Raw genomic sequence first — 18,264 nt, forward strand, 5'->3', positions numbered from 1 at the left:
CACAAACACACAGTGAAACCCAGGCTACCTAAATATGGTTCCCAATCAGAGACAATGACTAACACCTGCCTCTGATTGAGAACCATATCAGGCCGGACATAGAAATAGACAAACAAGACATCCAACATAGAATGCCCACCCAGTTCACGTCCTGACCAACACTAAAACAAGGAAAACACACACGAACGATGGTCAGAACGTGACAGATGTGTTCAACATTCACCTTATCCTACCATTTCTGTCTAGCCGTCTACGCACACAGTTTGATGCATACAGTTCGATAAATCCAATGTATACAACACACACACAACGCACTGCAACTGCCTCTGCAACACAATGCTGCAAGGCAAACGCAGCGTTCCATTGGAAATGAATGTACTTTTGGTGGACCAAATTGCAATAACACTGTTGGTGTGATGCCTCGATCACACCGACAGTTTACATTTTGGTACACTAGAAGTACATTCATTTCCAATGGCACGCTGCGTTTGCCTTGCAGCATTGTGTTGCAGAGGCAGTTGCAGTGCGTTGTGTGTGTGTTGCATACATTGGATTTATCGAACGTAGTGTTGCTTGAAAACTGGAGCACGGATGTTTTGGGGCCTGTTTTGTGCATATGCAACGTTTATATATGGGCCCCAGGTGGGAGTGCACTATATTGTAATGGTAAAGACAGCTGTCTTTCCGGTCTCATTCCAGCACTCTCAGGTGTGTTGCCAGCATTGCCAAGCTGTCTGGTGATGTGAGCGCCAGGGCGCAGCAGATCATCAATCTCCAACAGGAGGTGTCAGAGGTCAAGTCAGGCCTGGGAGAGAGATTGGTAGAGATGGACACCAAGGTGAGAGACTCTGACCAACCGGACTGCTTGTAGGTCACACTCAACCTGACCAAGCACGTCACAAGAAGATGCGTGAAGGTATCTCCCTTTCATTTTATCTTCCTTTACTGAAGGAATCAACGTTTTCTCTCGCTGAATACATGCAGTATATTATAGGGATGAGGACTGCAGTAAAAACAGACTTTTTGTGCTGGACAAACAGTGAAAGGGGATTTTAGCCTAGTCCACCACTTGGGAGCCAGGCCCAGCCAGTCAGAAGGAGTTTTTCCCCACAAAAGGGCTTTAGTACAGACAGAAATTCTCTAAAACGATGCTGGAGGTGGCTTATGGTAGAGAAATTAATTTTAAATTATCTGGCAACAGCTCTGGTGGACATCCCTGCAGTCAGCATGCCAATTGCATGCTCCCTCAAAACTTGAGACATCTGTGGCATTGTGTTGTGTGACAAAACCGCACATTTTAGAGTGTCCCCCGCATAAGATGCACCTGTGTAATGATCATGCTGTTTAATCAGCTTCTTGATATCACACCTGTCAAGGGGATGGATTATCTTGACAAAAGATAAAATGCTCACAAACCATGATGTAAAGAAATTTGTGCACAAATTTTGTAATAAGCTTTTTTTGGAAAATTAAGTAGTGATGTAGTCAGTGACAAACTCTTTTGGCACAGAGCAATTACATCATTGGAACCAGACCCTAGTCACTGTTTTGTCTAGGTTCAGGTTTTCCAGACTAGTCCCTGCATGCCCTACTCTCTGGGCAGTAGAGCCGGGCGGAAAATCACTGGTATTGCGGCACATTAACTCTAGAGGAGTGGTCCAGAACGGCCATAAAAATGATTGAAAACTGGAGGAAAGTGGGTCGCCAACAGCAAAGGCAAGAGAACAAAACCACAACAACACTGACTCAAAAAAAGCATGAGGTCACAGGCGACTTGACATATTATGCCATTCTAATCATGCACACATGCAGGTCACCATACAGAGCACACAGCACAAACAACATGTACAAGTCACGCAGGGGCCGGGTTTGAAGTCGCAGTTGTCTGTCTGGACTCTAATTTGCCTCAAAAGTGTTGCTGAATATGTTTTCATCCTTTGTGTTTGTGTGTGTTTGTGTGTGTATGGAGCAGGCCCAGGGCCAGAGAAACAGCTGACCTGCACAGCCACATCACAGCTCCTGGAGGCCCAGCAGGCCTTGTCTAGTGCTCTTACAGTAACTCCTCTTAACACACACAACACGGACACTAACCTTTACAATCCTTTAGAGAAACAACTGAGTCATGCTGTTTATCGGCAGATGAAGGTAACATCCTCTGGCTCCACAGTGTGAGGGGGACTACGTTGTGGTGTATGAGCTTTGTCTGAAGGTTATTTCATTTAATGCCTCTGTGGTTTCTGTCTGTCTCAGCAGCAGCTGAAACCCAGTGAGAGGGACTGAGCTATTCTGATAGATGCCCTACTCAAGACTGTATACCCCGATGAAGACAGCTTGGCTGTCGAAAACGTTGGTAATTAAATTGTTGCATCTGAGCTCCTAGAGTGTGCGGCTCTCTTTTATTTTCAAGTTTTCTACTCCGCTAGCCAGCACCTCGCCTAAATAGGTGTGCGTTTCTTTTTTTTCTACACTACTCAAGACTGTAACCTAAACCATGAATGAATGGTACCGCTATAGTTCACAGATGAAGAATTACAAATAGTATAATGCTGTTTTCTACGCAACAGAATATAACAGTAATACACACTGTATTCCACCTAAAACACTGACCTGTTGGTAACTCCATCAAGGCACTAGGTCAAAGCCCCTACATCAAGGAGGCTTGGTCCAAGCAATAAAATATATTCAGTAGCTCTCTCCTTGGGAAATGGTAAATGTAAGCCATTATGAGTGAATAGGCAAGACCATTATTTTATGTTTAAGCCCTCTTGTTATTTTTACAATGGAAACACTAAGATCTTGTCACTTTACCCCTACCCATATGTAAATATCTTTCCTTTATTTATCTCATACTGCTGCACATTGACTCGGTACTGGTACCCCGTGTATATAGCCAAGTTATCGTTACTCTCTGTGTATTTATTGTACATAACTTGACTATCGTTGTTCCTCGTGTTAACCTTCTATTTTATTATTTTTGTTGGGAAGGGCCCGTAAGTAAGCATTTCACTGTCAGTCAAATAAAAATATTTGATCAGGCCCAAGTAATCCATCTGTGTCTATTCCGCCATGGCCTGGCTCTGGTAACAGGTCATGAATGAGGTAGAGACTTAGAAAAATACTTCCAGGGTGAGGATCATTGGTAACTTGAGCACGTCCTGTTGCACAGACCAGCCCCTTCAAACCACTCACTCACACACACACGCACGCACACAGACAGACACAGATATATACAAACACACACACCCTAGAGGCTTCCTCATTGCCTCTTTGTCTAGAGGAAACACTCAATGAGAGTAATGAGGCAGCTATGGGTTATTTCAGAAGCTATGGGTTAAGACATAACATTGCACCATTGAGGCATTCTGTATTTGAGAAGCTATGGGTTAAGACATAACATTGCACCATTGAGGCATTCTGTATTTGAGAAGCTATGGGTTAATTAAGACATAACATTGCACCATTGAGGCATTCTGTATTTGAGAAGCTATGGGTTAAGACATAACATTGCACTGTTGAGGCAGCTATATTGAGTCATTGAGAATATTGTGCCACTACTCACAGAAAGCCTTTGTGGGAAGCTAACTTTCACTGATCCCGTTTTTTGGGGGACTTTGCTCTGCAACCAACCTTTGGGTTTGTGTGAATGCAGAGGACAGGTGGCTGTCTCTCTCCTCTCCAGTGGACAAAGCCTGGTAAATAATTTCTGTTGAGGAGGCTCTGAGTATCTGAGTGCAGCTGAATGAAGTCCTGGCATGCAGACCAATAAAACAGTGTGTGTGAAAGGCTGTTACTGAGATGGTCACTGGAATAATTACCCAAGAGAGCCCACTTGGAGTGCCTCCTCCCATCCAAGTGCAGGGCCTGCTAGAAAAACACACTCATGAAATGCTGAAAATCCTTGACACCCAGAACCTTAATTAACAAATGAAGATGTAACAGGCCCTTCCATAGAGCCTTCAAGCACAGAGTTGTTGGAGGCTGATGGTAGGCTCTGGCAGACTTACCATGAGGCAGAAAAGGCAACTGCCTCAGGCCTAACATCCAGTGGTGTGTAGTTATGGATGACAAGGGAACACAGGCTTCTCCAAATATTTGACCAATAAAAAAACAACAATTATAAAATAATTTATCTTTCGTCTCTCTGTGTTTTCATAAGAATCTCACCAGATAAATCATCAGAGAGAGGGAAACAGCACCCCTCTGTTTCAGTATGTGTAGCCCATGTATCTGATGCTGTCTGGACCAAAAGAGTATGCGCCACCGTGGACATGCGCCACCGTGATATAAAATAAGGCAGAGACAGCAAAAAGACAACAGTCACGCAGGAGGAAAAATGTGGTATAGGGCAAACAACGCAATTATCACAAGATAGGTTATAATAAGGCTATTTTTCTGGCTTGGCTCGGCTTCCCCAGTGATTTTATCCACACACTGCTACTGCTCACAACATCAAGGGGCCTCATGAGCTGAGCATAATTATTTAATAAATACATCTCTGCTTGAGGCCCCCGCCCATGCTCCCTCGATGCATATGAAATAAAAAAATTAATCCCCATCAAAATCCATCTGTTTAAGATAAAAAATATCTGGTGTTTTGTGTTGCATGTGTTGCGTCTCAATCCACCGCCTCTGCCGATGTCGGCCTTCCGCATCTGCGGTGGAAGGTGGCTGAGCTACTGCTGTGTTTGTCAGACCAGGAGAAAATTGTTCTTCTCAGAAAAACATACACTACCGTTCAAAAGTTTGGGGTCACCTAGAAATGTCCTTGTTTTTGAAAGAAAAGCATATTTTTTTGTCCATTAAAATAACATCAAATTGATCAGAAATACAGTGCAGACATTCTCAATGTTGGAAACGACTATTGTAGCTGGAAAAGGCTGATATTTTAATGGAATATCTACATAGGCGTACAGAGACCCATTATCAGTAACCATCACTCCTGTGTTCCAATGGCACGTTGTGTTAGCTAATCCAAGTTGATCATTTTAAAAGGATAATTGATCATTAGAAAACCCTTTTGCAATTATGTTAGCACAGCTGAAAACTTTTGTGCTGATTAAGGAAGCAATAAAACTGGCCTTCTTTAGACTTGTTGAGTATCTGGAGCATCAGCATTTGTGGGTTCGATTACAGGCTCAAAATGTCCAGAAACAAAGAACTTTCTTCTGAAACTTGTCCGCCTATTCTTGTTCTTAGAAATGAAGGCTATTCCAAGTGAGAAATTGCCAAGAGACTTGAATATCTCGTACAACGCTGTGTACTACTCCCTTCACAAAACAGCACAAACTGGCTCTAACCAGAATAGAAAGAGGAGTGGGAGGCCCCGGTGCACAACTGAGTAAGAGGACAAGTACGTTAGAGCGTCTCGTTTGAGAAACAGACGCCTCACAAGTCCTCAACTGGCAGCTTCATTAAATAGTACCCGCAAAACACCAGCCTCAACGTCAACAATGAAGAGGCGACTCCAGGATGCTGGCCTTCTAGGCAGAGTTCCTCTGTCCAGTGTCTGTGTTCTTTTGCCCATCTTAATATTTTATTTTTATTGGTTAGTCTGAGATATGGCTTTTTCTTTGCAACTCTGCCGAGAAGTCCAGCATCCCGGAGTCACCTCTTCACTGTTGATGTTGAGACTGGTGTTTTGCTATTTTAATGGACAAAAAAAATAGCTTTTCTTTCAAAAGCAAGGACATTTCTAAGTCAACCCAAACTTTTGAATGGTAGTGTATGTATTGTCCGAACAGTTTGGAATACACACTAATATGACCCCTCCACAATTGTCAATGGGACTCGTCTAAAGGTAACCCAATACTGGTCTGGAAAATACATTTCAATGGTATACTGGTTGTGAATATTTGTTACAATTCTTACATCTTTAAGATATAGGACATACACTTCTAAACATACTTACTTTTTATTACATTTTTGACTATCTGTTTTACCATGTATGAATCTGTTAATCAATGCGTTTCTATGGGCTAATAGCAGTAAGGACAAATTCAATATTCCATCAAATAATTATAGATATTTTCTTAACTACAGGGGTCTTAAATGCAAAATCAAATAGCAAAATGGTCCTTGTATAACAATCTTAAAACAATTCCATATCTTAGCTTAGTAGAAACCCAGCTGTGGGTCAAAAGACTCTCGGGCAGGGATCCCCAACTGGCGGCCCACAGGTGGTTTTATTATGGCATGTCATACTCTTTTTTTGCCAGACGGCATCAGATACATGGGCTACATATAGTAAGACAGAGGGGCGCTGTTTCGCTCGCCCGGATGCTTTCTCCAGTGAGTGTTTCAGCCACTTGCTAATTGAAGGAAAGTTGGCGGGTGCACAGTGCACTGTTCAGATGCTGGAATTATTTTGGATGAAAGTACATTACAGTAAAATACATTTCTTTACTATAAATCCCATAAAAAATATTAACCTCTGCCTGGGTTTGGTCCTCATGCCAATTTCTTGATGTCGATTTCTAGCCCATTGCTTCAAGGAGCTGGCACTTGCTCTAACCAGCTGGCACATAACATTCTGAAAACCATATATGTTTCTTAGAGCTTGGTAAGAACGTGATTGTCTCATGGTTATTTTGCATACAATCTTCCTATAAAGTTTCCTACAGGTTTCCTCATGGTTCTATTTACAGTAATGTTCTCACATTGTTCAGAGAACATTAAGAAACAATGTACTTCTGTGGGAATTTCAGTAGTTCAGCATTATGTTTTTTACAGGTTTCCTCATGGTTCTATTTAAAGCAATGTTCTCAAATTTTTCACGTGAAGAAACAACATTCTTCTGTGGGAATTCCATTACTTCAGAATAACATTTTCTGCAGGTTTCCTCATGGTTTTATTTGTCATGTTCTCAGCACATTAAGTAAACTTTCCATAAAAAAAACACAATAAAACATTTGTAACGTTCTAAGAATGCTATTTAAAAACATATACATAATGTTCTCAGCACAACAAAACTCCCTCTGTCCTCTATCTTGTTAACTGTGTTCAGGTGTGTTGGCCCCACCCACTACTTGGCCACACATGATCTTAATGAGTGCTTGTTTTCTTTGAAATGGGGTCTGTTTGAATAGACTAAAATGAACAGCTTTGTATGAGTAAAAAAAAAAACAAGGCCATCCTGGTGGACAGTGGATTAATTACATGGATAGAGCGCAGAAGATCAATGGTTTGAATCTCATTGACGCCATGCCACAATAAAAAAGACATGTGTTTGCATGATTAATACCTAAGCAAATTAAATTCCATGTGTTCTATCTGTGCTTGGAGTTCAAAACAGTTAACCTAAGCTAGCAGAATTATTGAAACATGTTCTCAGAACGTCATTTAATTACCTTCATATAACCTATAATTTCTGTTCTCAGAACATTAATAAAACCAAAATAATTACTTTATGGGAACCATAGAAAAACATTTGCGAACCTAACTACAACCTAAAAGGTATAGTTCCCGGAAAAGGTGAAATTTTCACTTCTATTCTCAGAATGTCTAAAAAACGTTTCGTTTTAACGGCCAGGAAACTTATGGCTTCATTCCTAGAACCAATGGGAAACAAAAAACCCAGTCATGAATCACACCCCAGTCTCAGCTTTATACAGCTGTGAAGCTAGCTCTTCAGACCCTTCAATTCTTCACGCTGTCTTTGGAGGAGGGAAGGGGGAAGTAGGGGGGGGGACATGGCATAATTGACGAGGTTCTTAATGTTCTACACAGCAGCAGCCAGCATAGCCTGTGGGGAAGTCTATGAAGGCTGTATGTCATGTTGCAGGGACTGACTCTCCCTATCCAGAATATCTTTAGCGACTTTCTCAAGAGGTTTGGACCTTTTGGTGTAACAGTTAAGCTGCTGACTTGATAGTCGCTGGACCAGGGTGGTTAAAGTCACGGTTGGTGCTACCCCTTGAATTCACTCCATTGGTGTCAGAAGTGGGATGGTGGGTGGAGCAATCGGAGAGCTGTGTACATGTGAGGGACTTGGTATAGAAAAGCATGGAGACAAGCTCTCCCAAAGGAAGGGGGTAATGGTAATGTAGCAACTTTAACCCAACATGTCAAGAGGCTTGGACCTCTTGGCATAAATGGTTAAGGTGTTGGCTTGACAGTCGCTGGACCGGGTTTGTGTCAGGGCTACCCCTGAATTTGCTGTATTATACCCCAGCACCTTATTCACTATTTGATATAACCTTATATTAAGGTGAGGAGGAGAGGAAATAGTTTCACTATTGATACGCAGCCCAAAAGTGTCCTCCAAGTTGTTAGTTGCCGAGTTGAGCTTGCAACTGTTGCAATAATTAATTATAGAGGAATTCTCTATGGGAATCATCAAATCAAATCAAATTTTATTTGTCACATACACATGGTTAGCAGATGTTAATGCGAGTGTAGCGAAATGCTTGTGCATATGCATTACGAGTTCTAAGATATAGGCCCAATTATGTGGTCTGTACGGCGTCTAGCTCTATTATTGCGACACGTTCCCGTTTTCAGAACGTAGTGCCATTTCATTAGTTTAGGCTACTTTCAATTTAGTTGTACAGAAAGCGAAAGTATAATTGCTCAGATCGAACTTCGGCGACGCATTGCTGTACAGGTAAGAAAAACACTAATATACATGTAATACTAATTTGGAAACATTTTTGATAGGACTTGAGTGAAACTAAACTAATATTTATTTCTGTCTGTTATGGTTATGCCATTGTCTGTGGTCCATACAGTTGCATGTTTAAGCAGCTGTGTATAATGTACAAGACATAAATGAAATATGACTATAAATATGACATTCTAGCGTAATTTAAATGTAGGCTACAGTAGGCTATATCTGTTAGGGTCCACTGTAGGGATAGACAGGGATGATGAGATCAGGATGCAGTGGTGGAAAAAATAACAAATTGTCATACTTGAGTAACAGTAAAGATACCTTACAGTTGCACTATGCGGAATTCTCTCCGCCATTTCCTGGTTGCTAAAACTCTAGTTTGCCTAATGTCAGTTTATGTGACAAAATAAGCTAGTATAGTGTAGATAATCATTGTACCATCCAAACCGCTGTGAAATATATTTTCCATAACCAAAAATATTGCTGTTTCAGCTGTTTGAAGCTGGTGTACAAAACCCGAAAGACAAAGACTCAAAAATGAAACTTAAGAACGGAAAGCATAGAAATAACAGAGGGACCACTTTAGACTTGTTTTCAAGTAACATTATAGATCTATGACTCACATTTGTATGTGGTTGGTTGCCCAAAAAGTTACATATTGACACTAATAGAAAAGGACTCAAGTAAAAGTAAAAGTCACCCAGTGAAATACTACTTGATTAAATGTCTAAAAGTATTTGGTTTTAAATATACTTAAGTATCAAAAGTAAAAGTAAAAGTAATTGCTCAAATATATCTAATTATCAAAAGTAAAAGTAAACATAGAAATAATTTCGCATTCCTTATATTAAAAAATCCAGACGGCACTATTTACTTGTTTTAAAAATGTATGGGTAGCCAGGGGCACACTCCAACACTCAGTCATAATTTACAAACAAAACATTTGTGTTTAGTGAGTGACAGATCAGAGGCAGTAGAGATGACTAGGACATTGTCTTGATAAGTGCGTGAATTGGACCATTTTCTCAGCCTGATAAGGAATCATTTGAAATGTAACAGTACTTTTGGGTGTCAAAAATGTATGGGGTAAAAATAACATTATTTTCTTTAGGAATGTAGTGGAGTAAAAATAAATGTTGTCAAAAATGTAAATAGTAACATACAAATACCCCAAACAACTACTTAAGTAGTACTTTAAAGTATTTTTACTTAAAGTTGCACTATGCAGAAATCACTCTGCCATTTCCTGGTTGCTGTAATAGTTTGCCTAATTTCAGTTAATGTGACAAAATAAGTTAGCATAGTTAAGAGAATCATTGTACCATCATATTTTTCAAAAGCAAAAATATTATATTTTCAGCGGTTTGAAGGTTGTGTACTAAACTGAAAGTAAAAGATGCAAAAACAAAACTTAAGAATGGGAAGCATTGAAATAACGCACATAGAACAAACTTGCTTTCAAGTAGAATGATAGATCTATAACTCACGTTTCTGTGTGAATTTGGTCAGGTCGCCCAAAAAGTTACATATTGCCACTTTAAAGCACTTTACACCAATGCCAGGCAGTAGGCCTACACTTAGCAGCCAACTCAAATAATTTCAAACCGTTCCATTCATTTGAAGTTCTATTTGGCTCCCATTTACACCCTGAAGAATATTTTGTTTTGACTATCCAATTAATTCCATTCTAGGATGTCGGTGACGTTCTTTGGCTGGGACGTGGTGTACGATGACAAATCCCTGGTGTTGGAACTGGGGGCAGAGCAGGAGCCTCAAAAGGGGGATTCTTACACTATGTACCATGGCACCAATGTCCAGACTGCTCGGCTCATCATCACCAATGGCTTCCGCCAGTCCCCTGATGGCATGTTGGGCCCCGGTGTGTACGTGAGCCGCAACCAGCAGAAGGCAGAGCGCTACCCGCTAAAATCCCCCCCCTCCAACCGTGTGGTGCTGCAGCTGCGTGTTAACGCTGGTCGCGTGAAACGCATCGACAAAGACAACCACCCTATGCAAAAGAGCTGGAACGCAGCAGGGTACGACACCGCATGGGTTCCCCCCAACTGTGGCATGCAATCCGTGCCCAGCGGCCTGGAGGAGGACTGTGTGTTTGACCCCCAGCGTGTCATGGTCACTAGCATCGCCAAGGCGCCCAACCCCACCATCCTGGCTGAGCTAAAGCAGTTGGTTTCACAGAAGCGGGCTGGGATTGGAAGGGGTGGAGACATGCAGGTTGCGGTGGCTGGGGGTGTGTGTACCCTGTGCAAGAGGAAAACCACATCAGATCACACACATACGCTGCTCCCGTGCTGGGGTTGCGGACAGAACATCTGCACCCAAATGACCAAACACACCTGCTCTGCCAGTGCCTGACACGGGGAGGGGGGTAGAAGACAAGGAGTAGCAGTGATGTGTCATGGTCTAGTAGTCTTCGGCGGTGTGTTATTGCATACATGTATCTCAGGGACCTAATATTTTATTCTCCTGTAAAATATATGCTGTACATCATGTGGCCAGAATGTATCTCCTGAACAAACCTTTTATCTCCACATGTAGGCTTATGTTGTATGTGGCTGTTTTGGTGAACAATGATGTGCCAGAGGGGATCAACGAAGACACATAGCATGTTCTTGTACAGTACCAGTCAAAAGTTTGGACACACCTACTCATTCCAGGGTTTTTTTATTTTTTGCAGAATAATAGTGAAGAGTGTTAAATCAAAATCTATTTTATGAGATTCTTTAAAGTAGCCACCCTTTGCACATTCTTGGCATTCTCTTAACCAGCTTGATGAGGTAGTCACCTGGAATGCATTTCAATTAACAGGTGTGCCTTGTTAAAAGTTAATTTGTGGAATTTCTTTCCTTAATGCATTTGAGACAATCAGTTGTGTACCACCCCTGTATACATAACATAGCCCCTATAAGTCCATACTATGGCAAGAACAGCTCAAATAAGCAAAGAGAAACTACAGTCCATCGTTTCTTTAAGACATGAAGGTCAGTCAATCCGGAAAATGTCAAGAACATTGAAAGTTTCTTCAAGTGCAGTCGCAAAAACCATCAAGCACTTTGATGAAGCTGGCTCTCATGAGGACCGCCACAGGAAAGGAAGACCCAGAGATACCTCTGCCACTGAAGATAAGTTCAATCGAGTTACCAGCCTCAGAACTTGCAGCCCAAATAAATGCTTCACAGAGTTCAAGTAACAGACATCTCAACATCAACTGTGCAGACTGCGTGAATCAGGCCTTCATGGTTGAGTTTCTGCAAAGAAACCACTACTTAAAGACATCAATAATAAGAAGAGACTTGCTTGGGCCAAGAAACACGAGCAATGGACATGAGACCGGTGGAACTCTGGAACTTAACCTGCATGGCTACCACAGCATTCTGCAGCGATACACCATCCCATGTAGTTTGCACTTAGGACTATAATTTGATTTTCAACAGGACAATGAACTCCAAACACACCTCCAGGCTGTGTAAGGGCTATTTGACCAAGGAGAGTGATGACATCAAATGGCCTGGCCTCCACAATCACCCGACCTCAACCCAATTGAGATGGTTTGGGATGAGTTGGACCACAGAGTGAAGGAAACGCAGCCAACAAGTGCTCAGCATATGTGGGAACTCCTTCTAGACTGTTTGAAAAGCATTCCAGGTGAAGCTGGTTGAGAGAATGCCAAGAGTGCACAAAGCTGTCATCAAGGCAAAGGGTGGCTACTTTGAATAATGTAAAATATATTTTGATTTAACAATTGTTTGGTTACTACATAATTCTATGTTATTTCATAGTTCTAATGTCTTCACTATTATTCTACAATGTAGAAAATAGTACAAATAACGAAAAACATTTCAATGAGTAGGTGTGTCCAAACTTGACTGGTACTGTGTATTGGCTTTTTATTCCTGCAGTATCACTATTTTCTTCTTGAACTGCACTGTTGGTTAAGAGTTTGTAAGTAAGCATTTCACGGTAAAGTCTACACTTGTTGTATTCGGCACATGTGGCAAATAGTTTGATTTGATCCATTTCATATGAAATACATGAGCTCCAAAGTAAAAATGCTTTTTCCTCATAGGGTTTGTGGTTCTTACATATAGCTATGGCAGTGGTTACATGATATCATTTGATATCATTTGGCAATGTGTGACAGCATTCACGTGAAATAAAGAAGCAACAATTGTAAAAGCAGGTTCAGGACAGCAGCTTAATTTCCTTCAATTATATTTATTGCTGATGCGTTTCGGAGAAAGTGCCTCGTTTTAAACACAATTTCCTCAGTATGCACAGTGCAAACTACACTGGAATCTAAGGAGTTTGAGACCCAGTGGCGTGTGATGTGATTTCAACCATCTTTACTCTTCAGTCCTGACTCATGGGCAGGCTTAGAGCATATACATCAAGGGTGGCCTTCCGCACCAGTGGGTTGGCTTTGAGCGCAAATTAAACATGTTATCAAGTGATACATCCTTTCTGTCTTAAGGCGACACCCAAAAGCAGATATGTTAATATAGCTCATGCTCTGAAGGCACTTTCCTACATGATAAACAGCATAGTGCAATAACAAAGCTTACATTCTTAATTAGCCAACTACAGAATTGAAACACTATCTTGTTTGTCTGTCAATATCACAAGTGTCAGTCAAGGCATTTAGTAAGTGATCAGTTAAATATGGGTTAACAAGTGAGCATTCACCAGAAGCTGTAGGGAGACCATACATATGTTTTGGAATTTAGTTATTTTTTTCTGGTCAAAAGTGCTGAATCTGAAGGTGTAGGTTTGGGTGCATCCAAATGTACCCATTTGTTTTTTGGCTGAATGTGTTTGTGGTACTGTGAGTTGCCACTGGAGAAATTAACTTAAAGCTACAGAATGCACCTCTAAGAACTTGAAGTTAAACTGTTACACCCTGGAAGTAAAACATTGTGACAGGAATGTGTTCACTGCTTACCACTACCGTGCCTCCCTTCTACCTACATGAAGAATACCCTTTGAACATCATGGCAGGATATAGAGGAGTGGTCATCTCATGCATACGATCATTGATAGGCGACAACATAACCTATGCATGATATGACCACTCCTCTACATCCTGCCGCGCTGCTCAAAAAGTTAAGATACCATTTTCAGAGGCTAGTGTTTTGACCCTCAGTGCCTCCTGTTGGTGTTATTCCCAAATCTCAATATCCCATAGTAAGAACTGATTGCCTAAACTAATCTATTGCATACAAATACCATAAGTACTGTAAACTTTTGACACGATTGTGAAAGACAGAGAAAGCACAAGAGTCAGGCAATGAAGGAGATACATTGTTGACTTCAGGTCATGCATTGTTTGCAGAGTGAGTGGCTGGCTGTGGATGGAGCTGTGCTGTCCCCCCCTGGTAGTCAGTCAGTCTGTAGTGGGCAGTCAGCAAGAGGCGAGCCGTGTGTGGAACTCCAGCAGTCTGCTGTCTCCACTGGCTTTGGCGTCATCCACCAGGGTCTAAAGACACACAAAGTAAAACTGCTGAATAGGAACACTAAACATTGTGACAGGAACATGTTTTAAGGGATGTATTCACTGCGTACCACTACCTTCTACCTACATGCAGAATACCCTTTGAACAGCGTAGCAGGTCATCTCATGCATACGAACACACCCTATGCATGATATGACCACTGCCGCGCTGTTCAAAACGTTTCAAGATACAATCTTCAGAGGCTAGTGTTTTGACCACCTGACCCTCCTCATCACTTCATCCTCTGAGACATTAGGCTAATGATCTTCTGTTACCTGATTGGAAGTCCCTAGCTAACTGCTGCTACCTCAGTGCATCCCACCTGGCTGGCCTGCTCCTTATTGAAACAGTACACCTGACCTCAACTGTGCTCCCTGCTTCGACAGACCAAGCAATCAATACACAGTAAATATACTACTTTCTCCTGTATTAAATATGGCATCTCACTTTCACCACAAATACGGTTACATTAGTCTTTAAAACAATCACACATGAATACTTGTATACTTCTTGGAAATCTTTTGTCTGTAATTGGTTCATTCTGTACTCACGTCCATCAGCTCCAGGTCGTCTTTGGCATGCAGGTGGCGTAGGAGGTACCAGCGAGCCACACACGCCACAGTCTCTGGGTAACCTTGGGAGTACACCAGCCTCTCCAACAAACGCCTCGTCTCCCTGGACCACATCAACAATCAGAGCAATCCGATTCAGACGACAGGAGAGTTGTTTGCAGTGGATGTGCACGGGCTTTTACTATTGTGAATGTGTTATGAAGTTGTATCACACAAGAATAAGCTGTCTGTAATATCAACTGTACTGTTGAACACATGCATTGAAGATTTGCTGTCATGGTTCGAGGAGCGAGAATATGAAATGGAGATTATGGGTACATCCCAATAATATCTCCTTTATCCTGAAGTGTTCACTCATTCACTACTTCCCATAAATCCAAATGCATTGGCTTGGTGGAGACATTGGCTAGTGGGAGTTTTCACCATATTCCTGATTCCTAACTTGAAAGGAAGCTACTGGTAAAGAAGTGAATAAGTCCACACTTTGGGAGAAAGGAGATAATTGGGACATCGCCAGCCACTCTGATGAGTAGCAGGGGTTCCCACCTGGCGGACATCTTGGTGGCGAAGTGTAGCAGGGCCTGGACAAGGAGGGCTACAGGGGAGGGGCCCAGCTTCAGAGCCTCGGTGGTCGCCTCCAGAACCAGCTCCTTCCATTCATCACCAGGGACTTTCGACTGAAACACACAAGAAAAAAAATAAAGACATTTCATACCTCCATTGAGGTGAGCAGAAGGTGAATGTCCCTTGACAATGCAATGTTCCACTGTTTAATCAAGGAATTGTCTAATGCTACTCAAGGCTTTGTCTGAAATCTAATTTGGGCTCAGCAGGTAGAGACAGATAATTACCATCCCACAGGAAGAGAAACATTCATTCCCCTCTCTCACCAAGGTTCACTATTCCTCTTAAAAAGTCTCACAGCCATAGCCACAGGAAGATGTTTGGTTTATTTTTTTTCTTCCCTACAGACTGCTATATTGATCCACTAATACAGGCCTAGTAAAGGCCCATTGAACTACTTTAGTGGGACATTTGTTTCCTTTTAAAAATATATATATTTTCAGGGGGTGCTGCAGCACCATCAGCACCCCTACTTCTCACGGCTATGCTCACAGGCCTGATGCATAACTCAAACCTCCCCTTTTAGAGCTGTACATACACTGGGGCTGTTGAAAGGGACAATGAATACCCTTGGTGCTGTTTGCATTTCCACTTGGCTTTGATCAGTTGTCCCATCATTGTGTGTGTCATTCCTCACTAACATGCCGTCTGTTTGTGTTCTGTTGTTGGTCTCTGTATTTGGGGGGATGGGCCCGTGTGAGTGTGTTTTGTGTTAGCAACTGACTCAATACACCGGCTACCTTGGTTTAACCATATTTCAGACATTTTTAGGAAAAAGGGTTCACATTGTGTAATTTACTGGAATACAAATACAAACAAACTCCGCATTCTTGACTTGTCATGGATGTGTAAATAACTGTACATTTAACATCCCATGGTATTCCAGAAACTCCATCAACAAAATCCTATATTAAGTTCAGTATTAAATATGTTGAATCAATCATCCCCACCATGCCCAGCAGGGCTAGTCCCAGAGGGAGACTCCCCGTACCCAGCAGGGCTAGTCCCAGAGGGAGACTCCCCGTGCCCAGCAGGGCTAGTCCCAGAGGGAGACTCCCCGTGCCCAGCAGGGCTAGTCCCAGAGGGAGACTCCCCGTGCCCAGCAGGGCTAGTCCCAGAGGGAGACTCCCCGTGCCCAGCAGGGCTAGTCCCAGAGGGAGACTCCCCGTGCCCAGCAGGGCTAGTCCCAGAGGGAGACTCCCCGTACCCAGCAGGGCTAGTCCCAGAGGGAGACTCCCCGTGCCCAGCAGGGCTAGTCCCAGAGGGAGACTCCCCGTGCCCAGCAGGGCTAGTCCCAGAGGGAGACTCCCCGTGCCCAGCAGGGCTAGTCCCAGAGGGAGACTCCCCGTGCCCAGCAGGGCTAGTCCCAGAGGGAGACTCCCCGTGCCCAGCAGGGCTAGTCCCAGAGGGAGACTCCCCGTGCCCAGCAGGGCTAGTCCCAGAGGGAGACTCCCCGTGCCCAGCAGGGCTAGTCCCAGAGGGAGACTCCCCGTGCCCAGCAGGGCTAGTCCCAGAGGGAGACTCCCCGTGCCCAGCAGGGCTAGTCCCAGAGGGAGACTCCCCGTGCCCAGCAGGGCTAGTCCCAGAGGGAGACTCCCCGTGCCCAGCAGGGCTAGTCCCAGAGGGAGACTCCCCGTGCCCAGCAGGGCTAGTCCCAGAGGGAGACTCCCCGTGCCCAGCAGGGCTAGTCCCAGAGGGAGACTCCCCGTGCCCAGCAGGGCTAGTCCCAGAGGGAGACTCCCCGTGCCCAGCAGGGCTAGTCCCAGAGGGAGACTCCCCGTACCCAGCAGGGCTAGTCCCAGAGGGAGACTCCCCGTGCCCAGCAGGGCTAGTCCCAGAGGGAGACTCCCCATACCCAGTAGGGCTAGTCCCAGAGGGAGACTCACCATGCCCAGAAGGGCTAGTCCCAGAGAGAGACTCACCATGCCCAGAAGGGCTAGTCCCAGAGAGAGACTCACCATGCCCAGAAGGGCTAGTCCCAGAGGGAGACTCACCATGCAGGGGCTGAGGGCCAGCAGGGCTAGGCGCAGAAGACATGCCATTTTCCCACTGTGGAGGTCAAGCTGGGACGCCAGTTGCAGGCTTTGTCTGTAGGCCATTACTGCCTGTACCAGCAGACCCTGGGTACGATACACCTCCGCCAGCCACTGAGAGAGGAGGGGAGAGACAAGTGAGGGAAGAAGGACGCGAACATACAAAACTTTACAGACATCCAGGCCAATAGCTTCAACCCCGCCCAGTCAGCAGTGTGTGTGACTCACGTGCCAGGCGGCCACTGAGGTGTGATTGGCTGAGACGGCACTGCTGAGCTGCTCCAGGACAGAAGCTGGCAGGGCAGTACCGGCACTAGACAGGAGGAGGTGTTCACACTGCACCTGCCTCAACAGCAGGACTACAGCGGGGTGCTCAGGAGACACACTCAGGACCTGGGAAAGAGGCAGGAGAGACGGGGTTAGAGGGAGGAGAGACGGGGTTAGAGGCAGGAGAGACGGGGTTAGAGGCAGGAGAGACGGGGTTAGAGGCAGGAGAGACGGGGTTAGAGGCAGGAGAGACGGGGTTAGAGGCAGGAGAGACGGGGTTAGAGGGAGGAGAGACGGGGTTAGAGGGAGGAGAGACGGGGTTAGAGGGAGAATAGCAGGAGAGGAGGAACACCTTCAGGAGATCAAACATGAAAACTCCTTCACTTTCAAATTAGACTACAGAGCTCAGAGAGATGTATGACGGATGTGGTTTGGAAGTGCTGAGCGTATAGGGGACGTATGACTGTTGCATGTACAGGGTGTATTTGTATTTCTTATGGAGGCAGTTTATACAATTTTAAAAACATTACAATACATTCACAGATTTCACAACACTCTGTGTGCCCTCAGGCCCCTACTACTACATATCTACAGTACTAACTCCATGTGTATGTGTGTGTATAGTGTGTATGTTATCGTGTGTGTGTGTGTGT

At 43.8% G+C, this 18,264-nt stretch overlaps 2 protein-coding genes across 2 annotated transcripts in view; one reads left to right on the forward strand and one right to left on the reverse strand.

The window, feature by feature from the left end:
• The first annotated feature begins 7,995 nt into the window (after window positions 1-7,995).
• gig2p (grass carp reovirus (GCRV)-induced gene 2p) lies at window positions 7,996-12,802 on the forward strand. The gene is made up of 2 exons (XM_021605312.3): window positions 7,996-8,602; window positions 10,300-12,802. The coding sequence occupies exon 2, from the start codon at window positions 10,301-10,303 to the stop codon at window positions 10,979-10,981; it is 681 nt and encodes a 226-aa protein (XP_021460987.3). The 5' UTR covers window positions 7,996-8,602; window position 10,300; the 3' UTR covers window positions 10,982-12,802.
• A 23-nt stretch (window positions 12,803-12,825) lies between these two features.
• Window positions 12,826-18,264, reverse strand: part of skic3 (SKI3 subunit of superkiller complex) — a 39,971-nt gene continuing 34,532 nt past the window's right edge. Inside the window, exons 37-41 of the mRNA XM_021605314.3 lie at window positions 17,573-17,737; window positions 17,306-17,458; window positions 15,234-15,364; window positions 14,667-14,790; window positions 12,826-14,099 (exon numbers count right to left, since the gene is read on the reverse strand). Coding sequence (XP_021460989.3) covers window positions 14,025-14,099; window positions 14,667-14,790; window positions 15,234-15,364; window positions 17,306-17,458; window positions 17,573-17,737 — 648 coding nt within the window. The 3' untranslated portion in view covers window positions 12,826-14,024. The remainder of the gene's footprint in view (window positions 14,100-14,666; window positions 14,791-15,233; window positions 15,365-17,305; window positions 17,459-17,572; window positions 17,738-18,264) is intronic.

This window comes from Oncorhynchus mykiss, chromosome 6 (genome assembly GCF_057628025.1).
Source record: "Oncorhynchus mykiss isolate SJ-2025 chromosome 6, ASM5762802v1, whole genome shotgun sequence".
Lineage (NCBI taxonomy): Eukaryota > Metazoa > Chordata > Actinopteri > Salmoniformes > Salmonidae > Oncorhynchus > Oncorhynchus mykiss.

What these genes read in the sequence shown, in the direction of transcription:
- gig2p (XM_021605312.3), top strand. Translation starts at nt 10,301, where the DNA reads ATGTCGGTGACGTTCTTTGGCTGGGACGTGGTGTACGATGACAAATCC.